The following is a 15,199-nucleotide window of genomic DNA, read 5'->3' as shown; positions in this document are numbered from 1 at the left end:
AAGTGGGAAAACCATGATAGAGGGGTGAGACGATACAAGAGAGAAACAATGCTTACCTAGTCACGAAAACCAGAGGGAACCATATTATTCCTACAATCTACTGACAAATTATACATAACAGATCAAGAAATATATCTCTAGATAAGGTTTATTTGAGACCAACTGGTCATTACCCAAGATTTATCTGCAAGACACACAGTAATTAAAAATGCCAGAATGGTGGAACTAACCTTCTTGGATGTTTAACAGACATACCTTGAGATCTATACTAATTGGGTCAGAGGGACACAAAGGACACTTTTTGCTCCTTGCCCTCCTAGGTCGATTAGTTCTCAGGGACTATGAGCATCTCGCAAAATGTCCTGTAATGGTGGTGGGTCATCTGACCTCTTGATCAAGGAGGCCAAGAAGACCCCACCAGATGGACTTGAACCAGTGTCCAGTCTATAAAGAGGGGGGTCAACATGGAGGAATCATTTCCTCCATGCTTCCAAGAGAAGCCAACAATCGTTGAGCAAGATTATCTTTACATAGATGGAACTGGTAAAAGAAAGGAGCCAGGGGTCCTCCCAAGCCCATGGGACCCCTGAGGAACAGATCCTCAAATGACCTTAAGAGTAAAAACAAATCAGTTTATCTGGTCCAATTGTATGTCCTTAAACACCCAAAAGGGAAGTATAACTAAAGATTAAAGGGGCCAATATAATTTCATAAGAGCATACATATATATAGCTAAAAGTTACTTGACAAACAGCAAAGCCAGACAGGCGATACCTTCAGTCGAGTTGTTGGCCAGGATGGATAAAGGCTCTTCCAGATAGTAATCCAACATACTACTGGATAAACGAACAGTAGACCCCAGTTCTATCCAAAGGAATACTGACAATGGATTGCCGTAGATGAGGAACAGCTGATCCTCCTGGAACAGGGACCTCTGGCTGGCTAGATTTACCAGAAGTGCAGAGTATGGAGGCTCTAGTGGGAGAGGAAGGCTGTCTATCTGACGAGTTTGTATTCATGCTCAGATGCCGAGGAGCTCAGAAGGTGGGCGACTGTGACCAGTGATAGTCATGTATATAGAGATTAGAAATGTATGTGAAAATGTCTCAATGTCAATTGCCTTGGAATGAATTTTTCTGTATGAAACTGTGTGTTTTGACAACGAAGTGGAGATCTTTTTTAAACGTTGGAACCTCATTTAATTTTATGTCTTATAGAGTTTATAATGAGTAAAAGATTATATAAGGGTAATAATTCATCTGTAAACCTAAAAATGTACAGCCAATTTTGAAAGAGATGTACCCTAGCTCAGAAAAATGTTATTGAATAGGTTAATGCTGTTGTAATGAAATGCTTCTTCTAATAAAAAAAAACAAAACAAAAAAAAAACCCCAGAAATAAGGTTAAGGGACTATAAGACTATGTAATGGACTCTAACACCATATTCAAGGTCCTGTGGTTAGGCTCAACAAGTTTCTAGGTGGGGGACACATATCAGTCTGCCCCAAGTTAGCATAATTATAGTTTTCCTGAACCTACTGGTAACAAGATAAAAATTTTAAAATTCATATGGGCGAGTATTTGAAAATAGTGAAGCCGTATCTGACCAGATAAACTTCTAAAACTGTTACTATAAAACCACCCTATTATTACAGGAAAAACCCAAGCAGATCAGATGTCAGTAGATCACTTTATGACCCCTTTGGCGTTTATGGGGAGGTTGGACAATGAAGGATTTTAATTACATGACAAAAGAATCCTGTATTACACATAGTTTACTGAAATATAATACATACTGAAGTTTACTGGAGTATATATCTAAAAGCATTTTATGTTTTTGAAATAGTTGACTTTAAGATTGAAAACAGAATTAAAACAAAATGTTTATCCATAATATGAATTTTCTGCATGGCAAAGGCAGCATTAAACAGTGAGAAGGAAAATGAGAAATTGGGAAAACTTTCACAGCAATAAGATTTTATTTAACTTGACATCAGAAATATAAATTAAAACAACAAACAAGACAGGGTTTTTGCCAGTTAATTTCACAAAGACAGAAGTTGCAGAGGAAAGCAGCACTTTGGTCAACCACATTGAGTCACCTGGCTCTCTCAGAAATGAAAACACATCCTCTGCTAAGGCCATTAGGCCAAGCTTGATATAAAATGACATTTAAACAGCATTGTGTATAGAGGAAAAGAGATACAGGAATGCCATCAAGTAAATGGTTAAATACATCATATACTTGAAATGGGAGAGGCTTGTATGTGTTTAAAGGAGCACTACTGTGAGAATGAACCCACATAAAATATCTCCATGACAACATATATGCATGACAGTCTATACAGAAAGTTTACATCCTCATTTGTTGATATCTGAAAGGTAGAGGAGACTGAGAATTAAAGGAGGGGTAAATTAACTTTTTAAAGATAGCTTTAAATTTATTCTGAACATCCAACTTCCTTAGCCAATTAACACGAATAAACATGTAACTTGAAAATTGGGTTTAGAATTATTTTTCCATGTGAAAAAGCTTAAAAAGATGAAAAGTTGATAGCTCAAGAGATGGTGGTGAAAGCTAGGCAGCAACCACCGAAGAGAAAGTGGAACTAGACAAAAGTTGGTAGACTTACACTTTAAACCAGAAGTAAGTAGAAAAATCTTCCAGATGACTTAAGAACAATCAAGGTACATAAAATAAGGATTGAGCACATAAACACACAGGCCACAATTATATACCTTAGTTGGATCCCTTCAAACTAAAAGCAGTTTTAAAAAATATTCCCCACCATCCTTTTTAGACAACTTTTAGTTTACCCTAAAACAGGAAGCAACCACATTAAAACAAGCTCAGCTGTGAGAAGTAAAAAGAGCCATAACCTTTATTGAAAAGTGAGTAAAGAGCGTATATACAGGTAGCACACGGTGCCAATTGTATTCGCAGATGTAGCATTCCAACAAGTTACACCTTTGCCACAGCCTTGGCCAAATTCTGAACTAAAGTACAATTCAGCTGTGCTAGAGTGCTGATCTTCGCATGCTTAGATGTAGCATACTTGTTCTTGATAGTCTGTAAGAAAAAAGCACTATAATTAAAGAAGAAAGCAAAACCATTATAAGACCAAATGGGAGAAGATAGTCGTTTAAAACATCAACGTCTTAGAGTTCAGGGTGTAGCTCAGCAGAGGCCCTGGGTTTAGTTACTAGTACCAAAATCAAGCAACTAACCTACACTAGCAGCACATGCTTGTAAGTCTCAGTAGGCTGGGGCTGGGGCAAGAGGTTGCTCAAATCCTAGGGATGTAGTGAAACCTTATCACAAAAAAAAAAACAAACCCAAACTGACAGCCTTTGTAGCCATGAGGCCTCATTTTCCCCAACATTTTACAATGTCACAGTTGACTTACCATGTGCTTTGTGAGTCCACGGTTCACCATGACTACATTTTTAGCCAGGTGCTGCATAACAGGAAGAAGGCATTCTTCAGTGTAGGACAGGTAATGCTGTAGAATTGGTGTCTAAGAAAACAAATGTTAAAAATGCTCACAACAACGGTTTTCCTAAAATGTTTACATGTTATTTTAGAGTTTAGCAAGGGGATAGTGCATAGCTAAACTACAACAGATGCTTAAGACAATTTTTTTTTTTGAGACAGGGTCTCCCTGTAGCCCCAGCTGACCTTGAACTCACTATGCAGACAATGCTGACCTTGAACTCAGGGATCCACCTGCCTCTGCCTCTGCTGGGATTAAAGGCATGCATCACCAAGCCCAGTTAAGAGATACTGAAAATTCCTCTTTCCTCAGGTACTCTAATGCTTCCATAGAATTCTGTGCTCCAATCTAATCACACACAGGTAGTACACCCCACAGGTAGTACAGTACCTAGTATTTAAGAGAAGTACATACTCAGCTGGGTGTGGTGGTGCACACCTTTAATCCCAGCACTTGGGAGGCAGAGGCAGGTGGATCTCTTGGGAGTTCCAGCTGGGGCTACAGGGAAACCCTGTCTCAAAAAGACCCAAAAAAAAAAAAGAGGTACATGCTCAAAGAATATGAACGAATTTCTAATATCACTCAGTACTGCTTCTGCATCCACAAGGACTAACAGGCAGCTCTCATTTTCAAAGGGGCATTATCATAAAGAATAAATTAGCTAAAGAAATGGAACCACTCTAAGATGACATCACAAACATGTTTTACCATTGTTTCAATACATATTTAGGAACCAGTACAATGGTCTTAATGGCCAAAGTTGTGCATTCAAAGGCCATTTACGACTTAAAAAGCTTGGCAGTTTGGGGACAGCTTGCTTACCCATTCACCATTATCAAGAATTTTCAGTGCTAAGCAAAAAGCGCCTGCTGCAATCTGCGAAGGGGGAAAGTGCACCATATCGTAGTCCAACATAGTTAGCTCCATTAGGTATTTAGCCAAAGTATGTTGCTCAACATCGACCTGAAACAAAACCCGCACATCACTGAGCCTCTGAGAATTTTACATTAGTAATAACTTACACAGCCCAATCTGTAACTAAAATGCAAATGCGATTTCCCATAGGTCTTATAATCACATTTATATGCAGACTGATTGGAAATAAACAGCTGCTTCTCCCATGTAGTTATTTAATATAGGCTAGCAGCAGTATTCTCTAATGCATCATAGCAACAATTTCTTAAGGAATTGATACCTCTCCAATTTTAGATGCTCTACGAAGGAAGTGCAGAGGCAGAGGGCGCCCCAGACTGAAGTTCAAGACTCTGAGAATCTTCATTTCCATCTGTCTGATCTGGTGCTTAGTGTAAGTATTGTTTGTCACAAAAGCAAAGTCACCAATTTCTGGAGGGTACATCTCTTCATATTTGCTTGCAATAAACATGGCAGTGACACCAACCAGTTGCAGCATCTTCTTGGGCACACAGTTATTCTGCAAAGGGGATTCCAACTGGGTGAACAATATAACTTGCAAAGGACACAGGTCTACAAAGAGAAGCACTTCTGCAATATCTCAACTAATGATATCTCATCACCCAAGACAGATTTTAGTTCGAAAGGTCACTTTCAGACTGGACATATAACTCAGTGGTAGGTACTTGCTCAGCATGTGTGGGACCCCAAGTTCAATCCTCAGCACCCAATTCCTTCTCCCAAGGTTTCTATACCTCAGCTAGAACCTTAGAATGGAGAACTCTCAATTATTGAATTACACTTACCTGCATGAACCGATCAATAATGGAAACAGTCATGTACATGGTCTCCTGCAGCAACCTAAATTTCATCTGAACCTGTATTAGCCAGTCAATTAGGATAGCTCTCATGTTTCCAGTGACTTCACGACCCAGAAGGTATTTTGGTCGAACTGATTGCTCTTCCTGCAAAAGAAAATGGCAGTTATCCTTAGAAGCATCACTACATGCAACGTTTATGTCCAGAAAGACCAGTTAGCTAACATAAAGCTCTGGGGGTATTCAGAATTTTCAGTTTTCACATGTTTCAAAGGTTCACATGTTCACTACATACAAGTCCATCAATAAGAAAGCAAGCATTAGAACAGTGTGACAGAACCTGTTTGACAGATTTCTGATATTGTGGCATTCAATTTACTAGTACTACTGCTGGCTCACATCCCGCAACCTACTTTCTTAGAAATATCATTAGCTCTTTCCACTGAAGACAAATACAGAAGCTGAGCTATGTGATGGAGAAAAAGTAACCAGTAAATTTCAGATCAGCTGGAACCCAGGTGTAACTACATTCCTGCTTTAAAGTATAAACTTCAAACATCAATACAGGTAGAAGAGCAAGACATTAAGGACCAACATGCTTAATTATCCACCCAATCTAGTTCTCCAAGTGTAGAACATAAATGTGTATTTAAGAAAATTCCAAAGCACACAGCTGGTCTGAACAAAAACATCTTGCCAAAGAATCCTGTAAAAATAGTGATATTCAAAGGAATGGGGGAAGGTTTCTAAGGCAAATGTAGAAGATGTCGCCAAAGGGATAAAGTGGTTTTGAGTAAAAAGGGGAAAGGAGTTGCAGTCTCTGGGAGTGACAATGCTGACCAGAAGGCTCAAGGTCCCAAAGGTGGTGGCAATGCAGTAAAGGTCAGAAACATTTTAGGTGAAAATCATGGCACACTCATGGAAGCCATGGAAAAGTTAAAGTCTGGAATGAGAGTCACTGAAGTGGTCAGAAAATACAGGATAAAGCCAGGCAAAAGGGTGACTCAGGTTGGATGACCAGAGGGTCCATGATGGGACCATTTCAAGAAGTGGCATTTGCCTTGCCTGTTAAGTGGGGTGGGTAAGTCTGTGTTTTTACAGACCCATCAGTTAAGACAAAAGTTGGATTATCATATTGTTATGGTTGAAGGGAGAAAATAAAATCATATGAAAGATCGAAAAACAGGGTGGGGCGGTGTTGATGGCTTGGTGGGTAAAGGCCCAATGACCCAAGTTCAATCCCTGAAATCCATATAAAAGTGGAAAATAATCAACTCTTGAAGGGACTGAAGACATCAGTAATAACATAAGACAATGCTAAGGATGTAGTTTAGTGGCAAAGCATTTGCCTTACATGCATAAGGCCCTGTCCTGTGTTACCATCCCCAGCCTGGGGTGGTAAATCTGATAATTACATGATTTATTATAGAATGTCTTGTTTAAGAAGGGAAACAGGTATGTGTATACTAGAGAGATGGCTCAGTGGTTGAGCCATCTCTCAATATGGGTTCCTACTACCCATATTGTTGGCTAACAACTGTAACTCCAGTTCCAATGGATCTGACACCTTCTCTGGCCTCTGCAGACATTATACCCAGGTGGTACACTTATACCCATACAGGCAAAACACTGATAAAATAAAAACAAAGAGGTGAAAGGGAAAATGTCATTAACAGTTTTCCATGTAAGGTGAAGAAAACCAACTTCAGTTTTGGGAGTGTTCTCCCTTTGGGTACAAATAATTTCCTGAAAGCACATTTATACTGATAAAAGTGCCTCATGTTGGGGAAAGCTATAGTCTTTCAACATCTTCTACATCTTTACTTCCTGCTTAATTTTTATTTAAAAAATATTTTTATTATTTATTAAATTTTATGTGTATGAGTGTATTGCTTGCATGTGTGTTTCTATGAGATTTCCCATAGAAGGCTGGTATTGTGCAATGCCCGAGGAGATGAGAAGAGGGCGTTGGAGTCCCCTGGAACTAGAGTTCTGGATGTTTGTTAGCCACCAGGTGGGTGTTGGGAACTGAACCTGGCTCCTTTGCAACAGCAGCCAGTGTTCTTAACCACTGAACCATCTCTCCAGCGCCCCCTGCTTCATTTTTAAACCCAAAAGGTTTGGGACTCTCTTCTACATATGATATGTGTCTACTTTAAAAAGAGCCATAGCAGTATCTAATACTGAATCTCCTTATTCAAAGTGACAAGTAGACTTCATTGAATGGTTTATTTAGTGACTTTATTTCTAGTGTTAAGAGAATTTCAAAGTGCATGTTAAGAAATGCTGCACGCCAGGCATGGTGGTGTACCCCTGTAGTCCCAGCACTTGGGAGGCAGATCTTTGTGAGTCTGGAACATAACGAGTTCCAGGACAGCTGGGGCTACAGGGAGACTATGTCTCAAAAAGACCAAAAAAAAAAAAAAAAAAAGCAACACATGTACACTGTTGACAAAAATATTTTTAAGCTGGGCTGGAGAGATGGCTCAGCAGTTAGGAACACTGGTTGTTCTTGCAGAAGACCCAGGTTCGAATCCCAGAACCCACATAGCAGCTAACAACTGTCCATAGCTCCAGTTGCAGGGGCTCTGACAGCCTCTTCTGACCTCCTCTGACACTGCACAACACGGGTGCATTTACCTACATGCAGGCAATACACACATACACATAAAATAAAAATAATAAATAAAAATTAAACAAAAAATATCTTTAAGCCAGGCATGGTGGTACTTGGGCATAGAGGCAGGCTTATATATAGAGTTTTGGGCCAGCTGAGGCTACAGAGAGACCCTGCTTCAAAATATCAACAGAAAAACTCTTTATAGGCATTTATAGTGGTGCATGACTTTAATCCCAGAACTGGGAAGGCTTGGGCAAGGGGATCTAAAGTAACAAGGGAAAAAAAAAAAAAAAAAATCATACACACAAAGAAAAGGCCTTAATAAAGCCAGATGCAGGTTAGTAACAGCAGACTAATACTGACCTCCAGTTGTCTGAGATAAGCATATATATCTTTCACATATTCACTACAGAGATTTGGATCAGCTCCATCTTCTGCATCCACATCACTCACTGCAAGAATTACATCAGAGAAAGCCTGACAGAGATAGTCCTCTGCAGGGGCACATCCAGATGTTTCCATTGGGCTTGGAGAGGGAGTATCAACCTTGAAAAAGATAGACCTCGTGAAAAAAAACAGCAAAGATAAGCAAGCACATCCAACAGTTCAGGAACTAATGTCAGAATACTGGTATCATTAACTCAAATGATTCTGGATAAATGTAATTAATTTTCTTTTAGGAAAAGTAGCTTCAGATTTTTTTCTAATTTTTTTTGGGAAATGATTAATACAAAAATAAATGTTGGGCTGGAGAGATGGATTGGCAGGTAAGAGCAATTGCTGCTCTTGCAGAGGACCTGAATTGGTTTCAGGCACCCATGTCAGGCCAGGTGAGCAAGCTCACAACTTCCTATAACCCAAGCTCCAAGAGATCTGACACCCTCTTTTTAGCTCCTTGGGTACTATACTCACATGCACATACCCACAGACACATAATTACAAGAGATATTTAGGGGCTGGAGATGGCTCATTGGTTAAGAGCACTTCCTACTCTTGCTGAGGACCTGGGTTCAGGGGCAACAGACGCCTCTTCTGGCTTCTGTGGGCACTGCAGATACGGGTGCACTTATATTCAAAACACTTAAAAAAAAAAGACCAGAGTAGGGTGTGGTGATACATACCTTTAATCCCAGTACTTGGAAGAGGCCAGTGAGACTGAGTTCAAGACCAGTACAGTCTACATAGCAAATTCCATGCTAGCCAGGGATACTTAGCAGCCCTGTCTCAAAATAAATGTGCTCTTGCTATTCTGTCACAAAGACCAGAGTTCAGATCCCAACACTCACATAGGGCAGCTTACAAATGTCTGTAACTCCAGGTCCAAGGGATCTAACACGTTCTTCTAACGTTTGAAGGCACTTACGACACAATATGCATAAATCCATTCACATAGACACTCATTAAAAGGTTGGAGAAACCTAAAGCCTAATTCATATTCACATAAAGGCAATGAAGCTATTTATTTATCAGCATCATGTGAAGGTAATTCAAACAAATGCCAACTCTTTAGTCTTCATTTCCAAACAGACTTGTTTTTTTTTTTTTTTTTTTGTCTTTTTTGAGACAGGGTCGCCTTGTAGCCCCAACTATCCTGGAGCTCACTGTGTAGACCAGACTGGCCTTGAACTCACAACAATCCACCTGCCTCTACCTCCCAAGTGCTGGGATTAAAGGCGTGTGCCACCATGCCCGGCAACAGACTGCTTTTTACTACTCAGGTGAATTAAGTTTGTCCTGATTACTAAATAGTTTTGAAAAGGGACTTGAGCTGATAGCCGTGTATGTAAACCAGGCTGGCCTTGAACTTGCAATCCTCCTGCCTCAGCTGAAGTGCTAGGACAACAGGCTTGCACAGTCTGCCTGGCTCATACCTGGTGACTGACTGACTGAAACGACCACAGCCCCAACCAAAAGTTCCTTTTTTTTAGACTGTTGTTAATTCATCTTAATTGCATTCTAAAGAATTGTATTTTCTTTTGCTCCTTTGATACATTTACTATTTAGGGGCCACATTAGAGAGTAAAAGATTCAAGAACACATTGTGTATTCCCTTCAGTTAATCCTGGACAGAGCTGGATTGAACTTAGACTGCAACAAAATGGTTTGGTTCAGGAAGCAATGAAAAGTGTCTGGTGTGGGTCACAGCACCCCAGCATTAAAGAAGTGGAAGCTAAAGAATCTTGGGGCTGGATAGATGGCTCAGTGGTTAAGAGCACTGGCTGCTCTTGTGGAAGACCCAGGTTTGAAACCCAGCACCCACATGGCTAACAACCCTGAGACCCTATTCTGCCCTCTGTGGGCATGGCACAACCCAGGTGCACTTACATACATGCAGGCCTAACACACGTATAAAAGTAAATAAAACAGTTTTTAAAAAGAAGTGGAAGCTGCCATTATCTGAAAAGAATATAATACCTACACCCCAGAGAGTATAAATATCAATGTATGTAAAGTGCTGAACACACAATAAATATTTTTATCATTACTATATATTCAAAAGCTATTGTGTGCATCAGAGTTAAATGAAGAAAAAGAAAAACTTTAAAATGGTAACAACAGGGACTGGAGAGATGGCTCAGAGGTTAAGAATACTGGTTGTTCTGGCAGATGACCGGGGTTCGAATTCCAGCACCCACATGGCAGCTAACAACTGTCTGTAACTCCAGTTCCAGGGGATCGGACAGCCTCTTTTGTCATCCGCAGGCATTGCACCACACGGATGCACTTACCTACATGCAGGCAATACACTCATACACACAAAATAAAAATAATAAAAAAATTTTCAAAAAAAAGAAAAAGGTAACAAGTAGTGAGGCGTGGTGGTGCATGCCTTTAATCCCAGCATTCGGGAGGCAGAAGCAAACATCTGATCTCTGAGCTCCAGGCCAGCCTGGTCTATACAGTGAGCTCCAGGCCAGTCAAGGGAACATAAGGAGACCCTGTCTTGGAAAAGAAAAAATATGTAAGTTTACCAAAATAGGTTCGGGAGAAAGTTTTTCTTCTTCATTTATAGGCTCAGGCGCGGGCTCAGGCTCCAGCTCTGGCTCACACACACGGACCTTTTCCAAAGATTTTGGCGGTCTTTTAGCAGTAACTTTTCCAGTAGCTGAAGTTTTGGCTTCCTGTGGATGGAAGGGGGAGAACACAATGTTTCTCCAAGGGTCCCAGCTGGAAGGTGGGCACTTCTGGGGAAGCTGGGTCAGGAAGATAGTTACCTTTTTTAGAGGCACCCTGGTTTGCAGCTGTTCGCTGACTTTGTTACCAATATCTCCAAGAGCTGTACGTGGCCTCAGCCCAGGCTTGCAGGCTGCAACACTGGTTAGAGGTACACGCTTGGCGCCTGCCATACTGGCCTTGACCTTATTTTCAGCGTTAATTTTCGTGTTCTGAAAGAAGCAAGTCCACGTTAAGAGCTGATCCTGGCGGCTGCAGGAAGTCAAGGGTTAATTAATTAAGGTGGAAGACAACTGAGGCTCCCTGAAGCAAAGCCAAGGAAGGCTCCAGGGTCTGGCCTCCGGCAGTGACGTGTCAGTTTCCTTCCAGATCTTCCACATTCACCTAATTCCCTCTTCAACGAGTCCCAGCCAACCCTAAACACCGAGAATTTACAGCCGAAAGGAGACCAAGCAAGCCTGGGAAGCAGACAGCTCTCCATGTAGAGGAAGGGCTCACTCGGGGGCTATCACGTCTTACGTGCATGCTCCATTCCCCCCGCCCCAGGAACTTAACCCGAGGTCGAAGAAGTTAATCACCTTTCCCTCCACCCCTCCCCAGACCCCTGGGTGGCCCACCTCCCCATCTCCCCAGCAGGGACCGCGGCCGGGTCCGTCCCCAGCTCACCCTGGTGACCCGGAGCGCCATGGCGTCCTCGAGAGCAGGGGCTCTGTGCGCCGAAGCAGAAAAGCCCAGGCCCCGCTGCCCAGCCTCGTAAGCACCAACAGCCGTTCGTCTGCAGCACGCCTGAGCAGCCGCCCGGCTCGGGTTTAAACCCCGGCCCGCTCCCTCCCTATTGGCCCGTTCATGGCATTCGCTCGCTGCCCATTGGCGCCTGCCTGTTCACGCAGAATGCGTTTCCTGGGCGATCCCGCGACTATGTTCCAAGGAGGCGTGGCCAGAGCGAGGATGCTTCCATAGGCCCCGCCCACCCCTCACGAGTCTGGCTCCGCGCCTGCGCTCTCCGGCACCTGCGCGGCGTGCACCGCCCACCTGGGAGGCGGAATGTGCGTTGTCTGGGCTAGCCTACAATGACTTATGGCTTTGAAAGATGACTGCGCAGCCTCCAGTTGCAGAAGACTGCTGAACAGTTGGGCTCTAGTCTTGTCTACTGTTCCTCATTTTTCTCTTCCACAGGAGTTCCAATACTGTCTTCGAGCTCATAAAAGGCTTGGATACCGACACAGTCTCATTTGATCCTTCTGGGGTGGATATCTGAAGTTTACAGGATGAAGTAATGGGATACAGATAAAAAATGGTTACAGTGAAGCAGAGTAAGATCATCCCACATATTCTCCCTTGTTACAAGAACAAACTATACCTCCTGCTTAATTTTTTTGGAAGCCTAAAATGACTCCAAAATATAGTTTTGTAAAATCTTATTAATAAAAATCCCTAATATGTAATACAACTTTATTAACCTTAGTAAATTTTTTCTTCCATATGAATACTCAGAAATACTGAGGATTTGAGGGGGCACGCTCTCATGTAGCACAGGGTGGCCTCGAACTCTAGCTGAGGATGACCTCGAACCTCTGATCCTCCTTTACCTTCTGAGTTCTGGGATTACAGGCGCATATGGGTTAATATGGTTCTGGGGATTAAATGCAGGGCTTCATGCATGCTAGGCAAACACTACCAACTCAGCTATATACCTAGCCTACTAGTAATAATCACTGCTATACAAATTAACATTTTGTAAGCAAATACTATCTGTGAGCCAGGACTTAATTTTGGGTGCAAGCATGTTTTGTTTTGAGACAAGATCTCATGCAGCTCAGACTGGTCTGGAATACTCTATATAGCTGAGGCTAGAATTAAAGACGTGCCACCACACTTGGCTAGGACTTTACTTTTAGGAGTAATTTTAGGCTTTTAGCAGAACTGTGCAGAAGTATAACATTTTACCCTATGCAGGCACAATCTCCCCCACTAATAACACAGCACATCAGCCAGGCATGGTGAACCACACCTGTAATCCCAACATTTAGGGGGGGCTGAGGCAGGAAGATTGCCCCAATTTCAAGGGCAGTCTGGCTATAGAATGAGGTCTTGTCTCAAAAAACCAAAGCAAAACAACAAAAACTCGGTCATAAATGCAGCATTTGTATTACCCTTCCAAGGCTCAGAGAACAACATTGAAGAGGCAGCAGAAAGAATGTAAGTGCTGGAGGATAGGGAGAAGCATGCAAACAGATCTCTTCTGAGGCCGGAGAGAAGATGGCTCAGAGGTTAAGAGTAAGTATTGCTTGCAGAGGACCTGATTTTGGTTTCCAACATCCAGTCCAGTGGGTCATAACTGTAACTCCAGCTCTTGGAAGATCTGATGCCTTTGGCCTCTGAGGGCACACACACACACACACACACACACACACACACACAATCTTAAAAAAGACTTATGTAACATGGCCATTGCACTCAGCAATTTACTGCAACTGTGGTTACCTGAACAAGACCAGTATGGGGCCCTATTTTTCCCTGAGGGACTGTTGGCAGTTAAATGGTTGTTGGGGAAGGAGGAGTAATTTTTTTGTTTTTTGGTCTTTTTTGAGACAGGGTCTCCCTGTAGCCCCAGCTGTCCTGGAACTCACTATATAGACCAGGCTGGCCTTGAACTCACAGAAATCTGCCTGCCTCTGCCTCCTGAGTGCTGGGACTAAAGGCGTGCGCCACCACTCCTGGCGAGGAGTAATTTTTTTAAAAAAAGATTATTTTGTGTATGTGTATGTGTACACGTGTGCAGGTGCCCACAGAACTCAGAGGTGTCAGATCCCCCTGGAAATGGAATTACTGGCAGCTGTAAGCCACCCAAAGTGGGTACTGGGAACTGAACTCTAGTCCTCTGCAAGAGCAGTGTGCTCTTAACCACTGAGTCATCTGTTCAGCCATTTTTTAAAGTGGTGTAGCCACTGAAAACTTGCCCATGCTCCAGTAAATAACCCTCTACCCATGCTCATGCAAGCAACCCCAATTGAACTCAGTGGGTCTCTTCTTCTATCACATGGGTCTGGGGATGGAACCCAGAAACCCAGATCAGTAGACTTAGTAGCAGGCACCTTTACCACTGAGGTATCCTGCTGGCAGCCTTTCTTTTGAAACAGTGCTGGCTGGCCTGGAACATTCTGTGTAGAACAGGCTGGCCTCAAATTTGCCGCCATCTTCCCACCTCTGCCTTCTGTGCACGGGAACTGGTTGTACTGCATCATGCCATGCGACTTTACCATTTCCCATTCCCATCAGCAATGAACAAGAGTCCTGTAGTTCATCTTTCACCCTTATTTCCTTACCCTTCTCCCTACAAGTCTCCTTCCCACATTCTTTTGTTTTTGTTTTGTTTTTTCTTCAAGACCGATTGCATTTAACCAGGATCATCTGTATGACCATGGGTTTGGAATTATTCATTGGAGCCTGATGGGAGATGGGATCCTCAGTGGGCACACAACTGAAGACAGTTATGTCCCTTCTCTAGAACCCACCAATAGGTAATAGCTCAGCAAGGAGGGGTAGGGTCCTATAAGCCCCTTCCTGATCCATGATTTGACTATTGGTAGGCCCAGTCTTCTGTTGATAGGCCCATTGTAGGCAGCCAAACTCCTGTGAAGTCATGACTGCATTGGCTCTGTCATTCCCTAAAGACAGTATTCACAGCCCTTCTCCCTATCTTTAAGTAACTCATTAAAACCTTTTTATTTTGTGTGTCTGAGAGTTTTGCCTGCATGTATGAAATTGCACCATGTGTGTGCACTGCCCACTGAGGCCATTGGATTCCCTGGAACTGGAGTTGCCGACGGTTGTTAGCTATGGGGGTGCTGGGAACTGAACCTGGGTCCTCTCCAAGAGTTGCCAATACTCTTAACCACTAAACCATCTTTCCAGCCTCTTAACTAATTTTAATTTGCAATTCCCTAATAGTTTTTAATATGCTTATTCATCACTGGTGTATCTACTTTAGTAAAGAAACTGTTCAATATTTTGCCGCATTTTTTGAGAAGGGGAGGTCTCACTATATTGCTCAGGCTGAACTCCAGTTACCTATCCTTCCGTCTCAGACTCTCAATTAGCTGTTATAGGCATGCACCACTCTGTGGTTCTTTTGCTGTTTTTAGATGGAATATTTTATTGTTGAGTTTGGACTTTTTTGT

The 15,199-nt window shown here is 42.4% G+C and overlaps 1 protein-coding gene and 1 pseudogene across 1 annotated transcript; one reads left to right on the top strand and one right to left on the bottom strand.

Moving 5' to 3' along the window:
* Positions 1-2,859: 2,859 nt before the first annotated feature.
* On the bottom strand, positions 2,860-11,842 carry Ccnb1 (cyclin B1). The gene is made up of 9 exons (XM_008838839.3): positions 11,685-11,842; positions 11,060-11,230; positions 10,817-10,966; positions 8,208-8,390; positions 5,213-5,371; positions 4,690-4,926; positions 4,317-4,457; positions 3,408-3,518; positions 2,860-3,070 (listed from the first exon to the last, which is right to left on the bottom strand). Exons 1-9 carry the CDS (start codon positions 11,703-11,705, stop codon positions 2,963-2,965), a joined length of 1,281 nt encoding a protein of 426 aa, XP_008837061.1. The 5' UTR covers positions 11,706-11,842; the 3' UTR covers positions 2,860-2,962.
* On the top strand, positions 5,928-6,626 carry LOC115071356 (annotated as a pseudogene).
* Positions 11,843-15,199: the final 3,357 nt, after the last annotated feature.

This window comes from Nannospalax galili, unplaced genomic scaffold, assembly GCF_000622305.1.
Source record: "Nannospalax galili isolate Female #2095 unplaced genomic scaffold, S.galili_v1.0 scaffold518, whole genome shotgun sequence".
Lineage (NCBI taxonomy): Eukaryota > Metazoa > Chordata > Mammalia > Rodentia > Spalacidae > Nannospalax > Nannospalax galili.
The sequence above is the reverse complement of the archived record's forward strand: the minus strand, read 5'-3'. Positions and strand labels throughout refer to the sequence as shown.

Bases quoted from the DNA above. Each gene is read 5' to 3' on its own strand.
- Ccnb1 (XM_008838839.3), bottom strand. From the start codon at position 11,705: ATGGCGCTCCGGGTCACCAGG. The intron at 4,458-4,689 runs GTATCAATTCCT...GTTTTGTTTCAG, and splicing joins GAGCATCTAAAATTGGAGAG to GTCGATGTTGAGCAACATAC. The intron at 3,519-4,316 runs GTAAGCAAGCTG...TTGTTTTCTTAG, and splicing joins TTCTTGATAATGGTGAATGG to ACACCAATTCTACAGCATTA.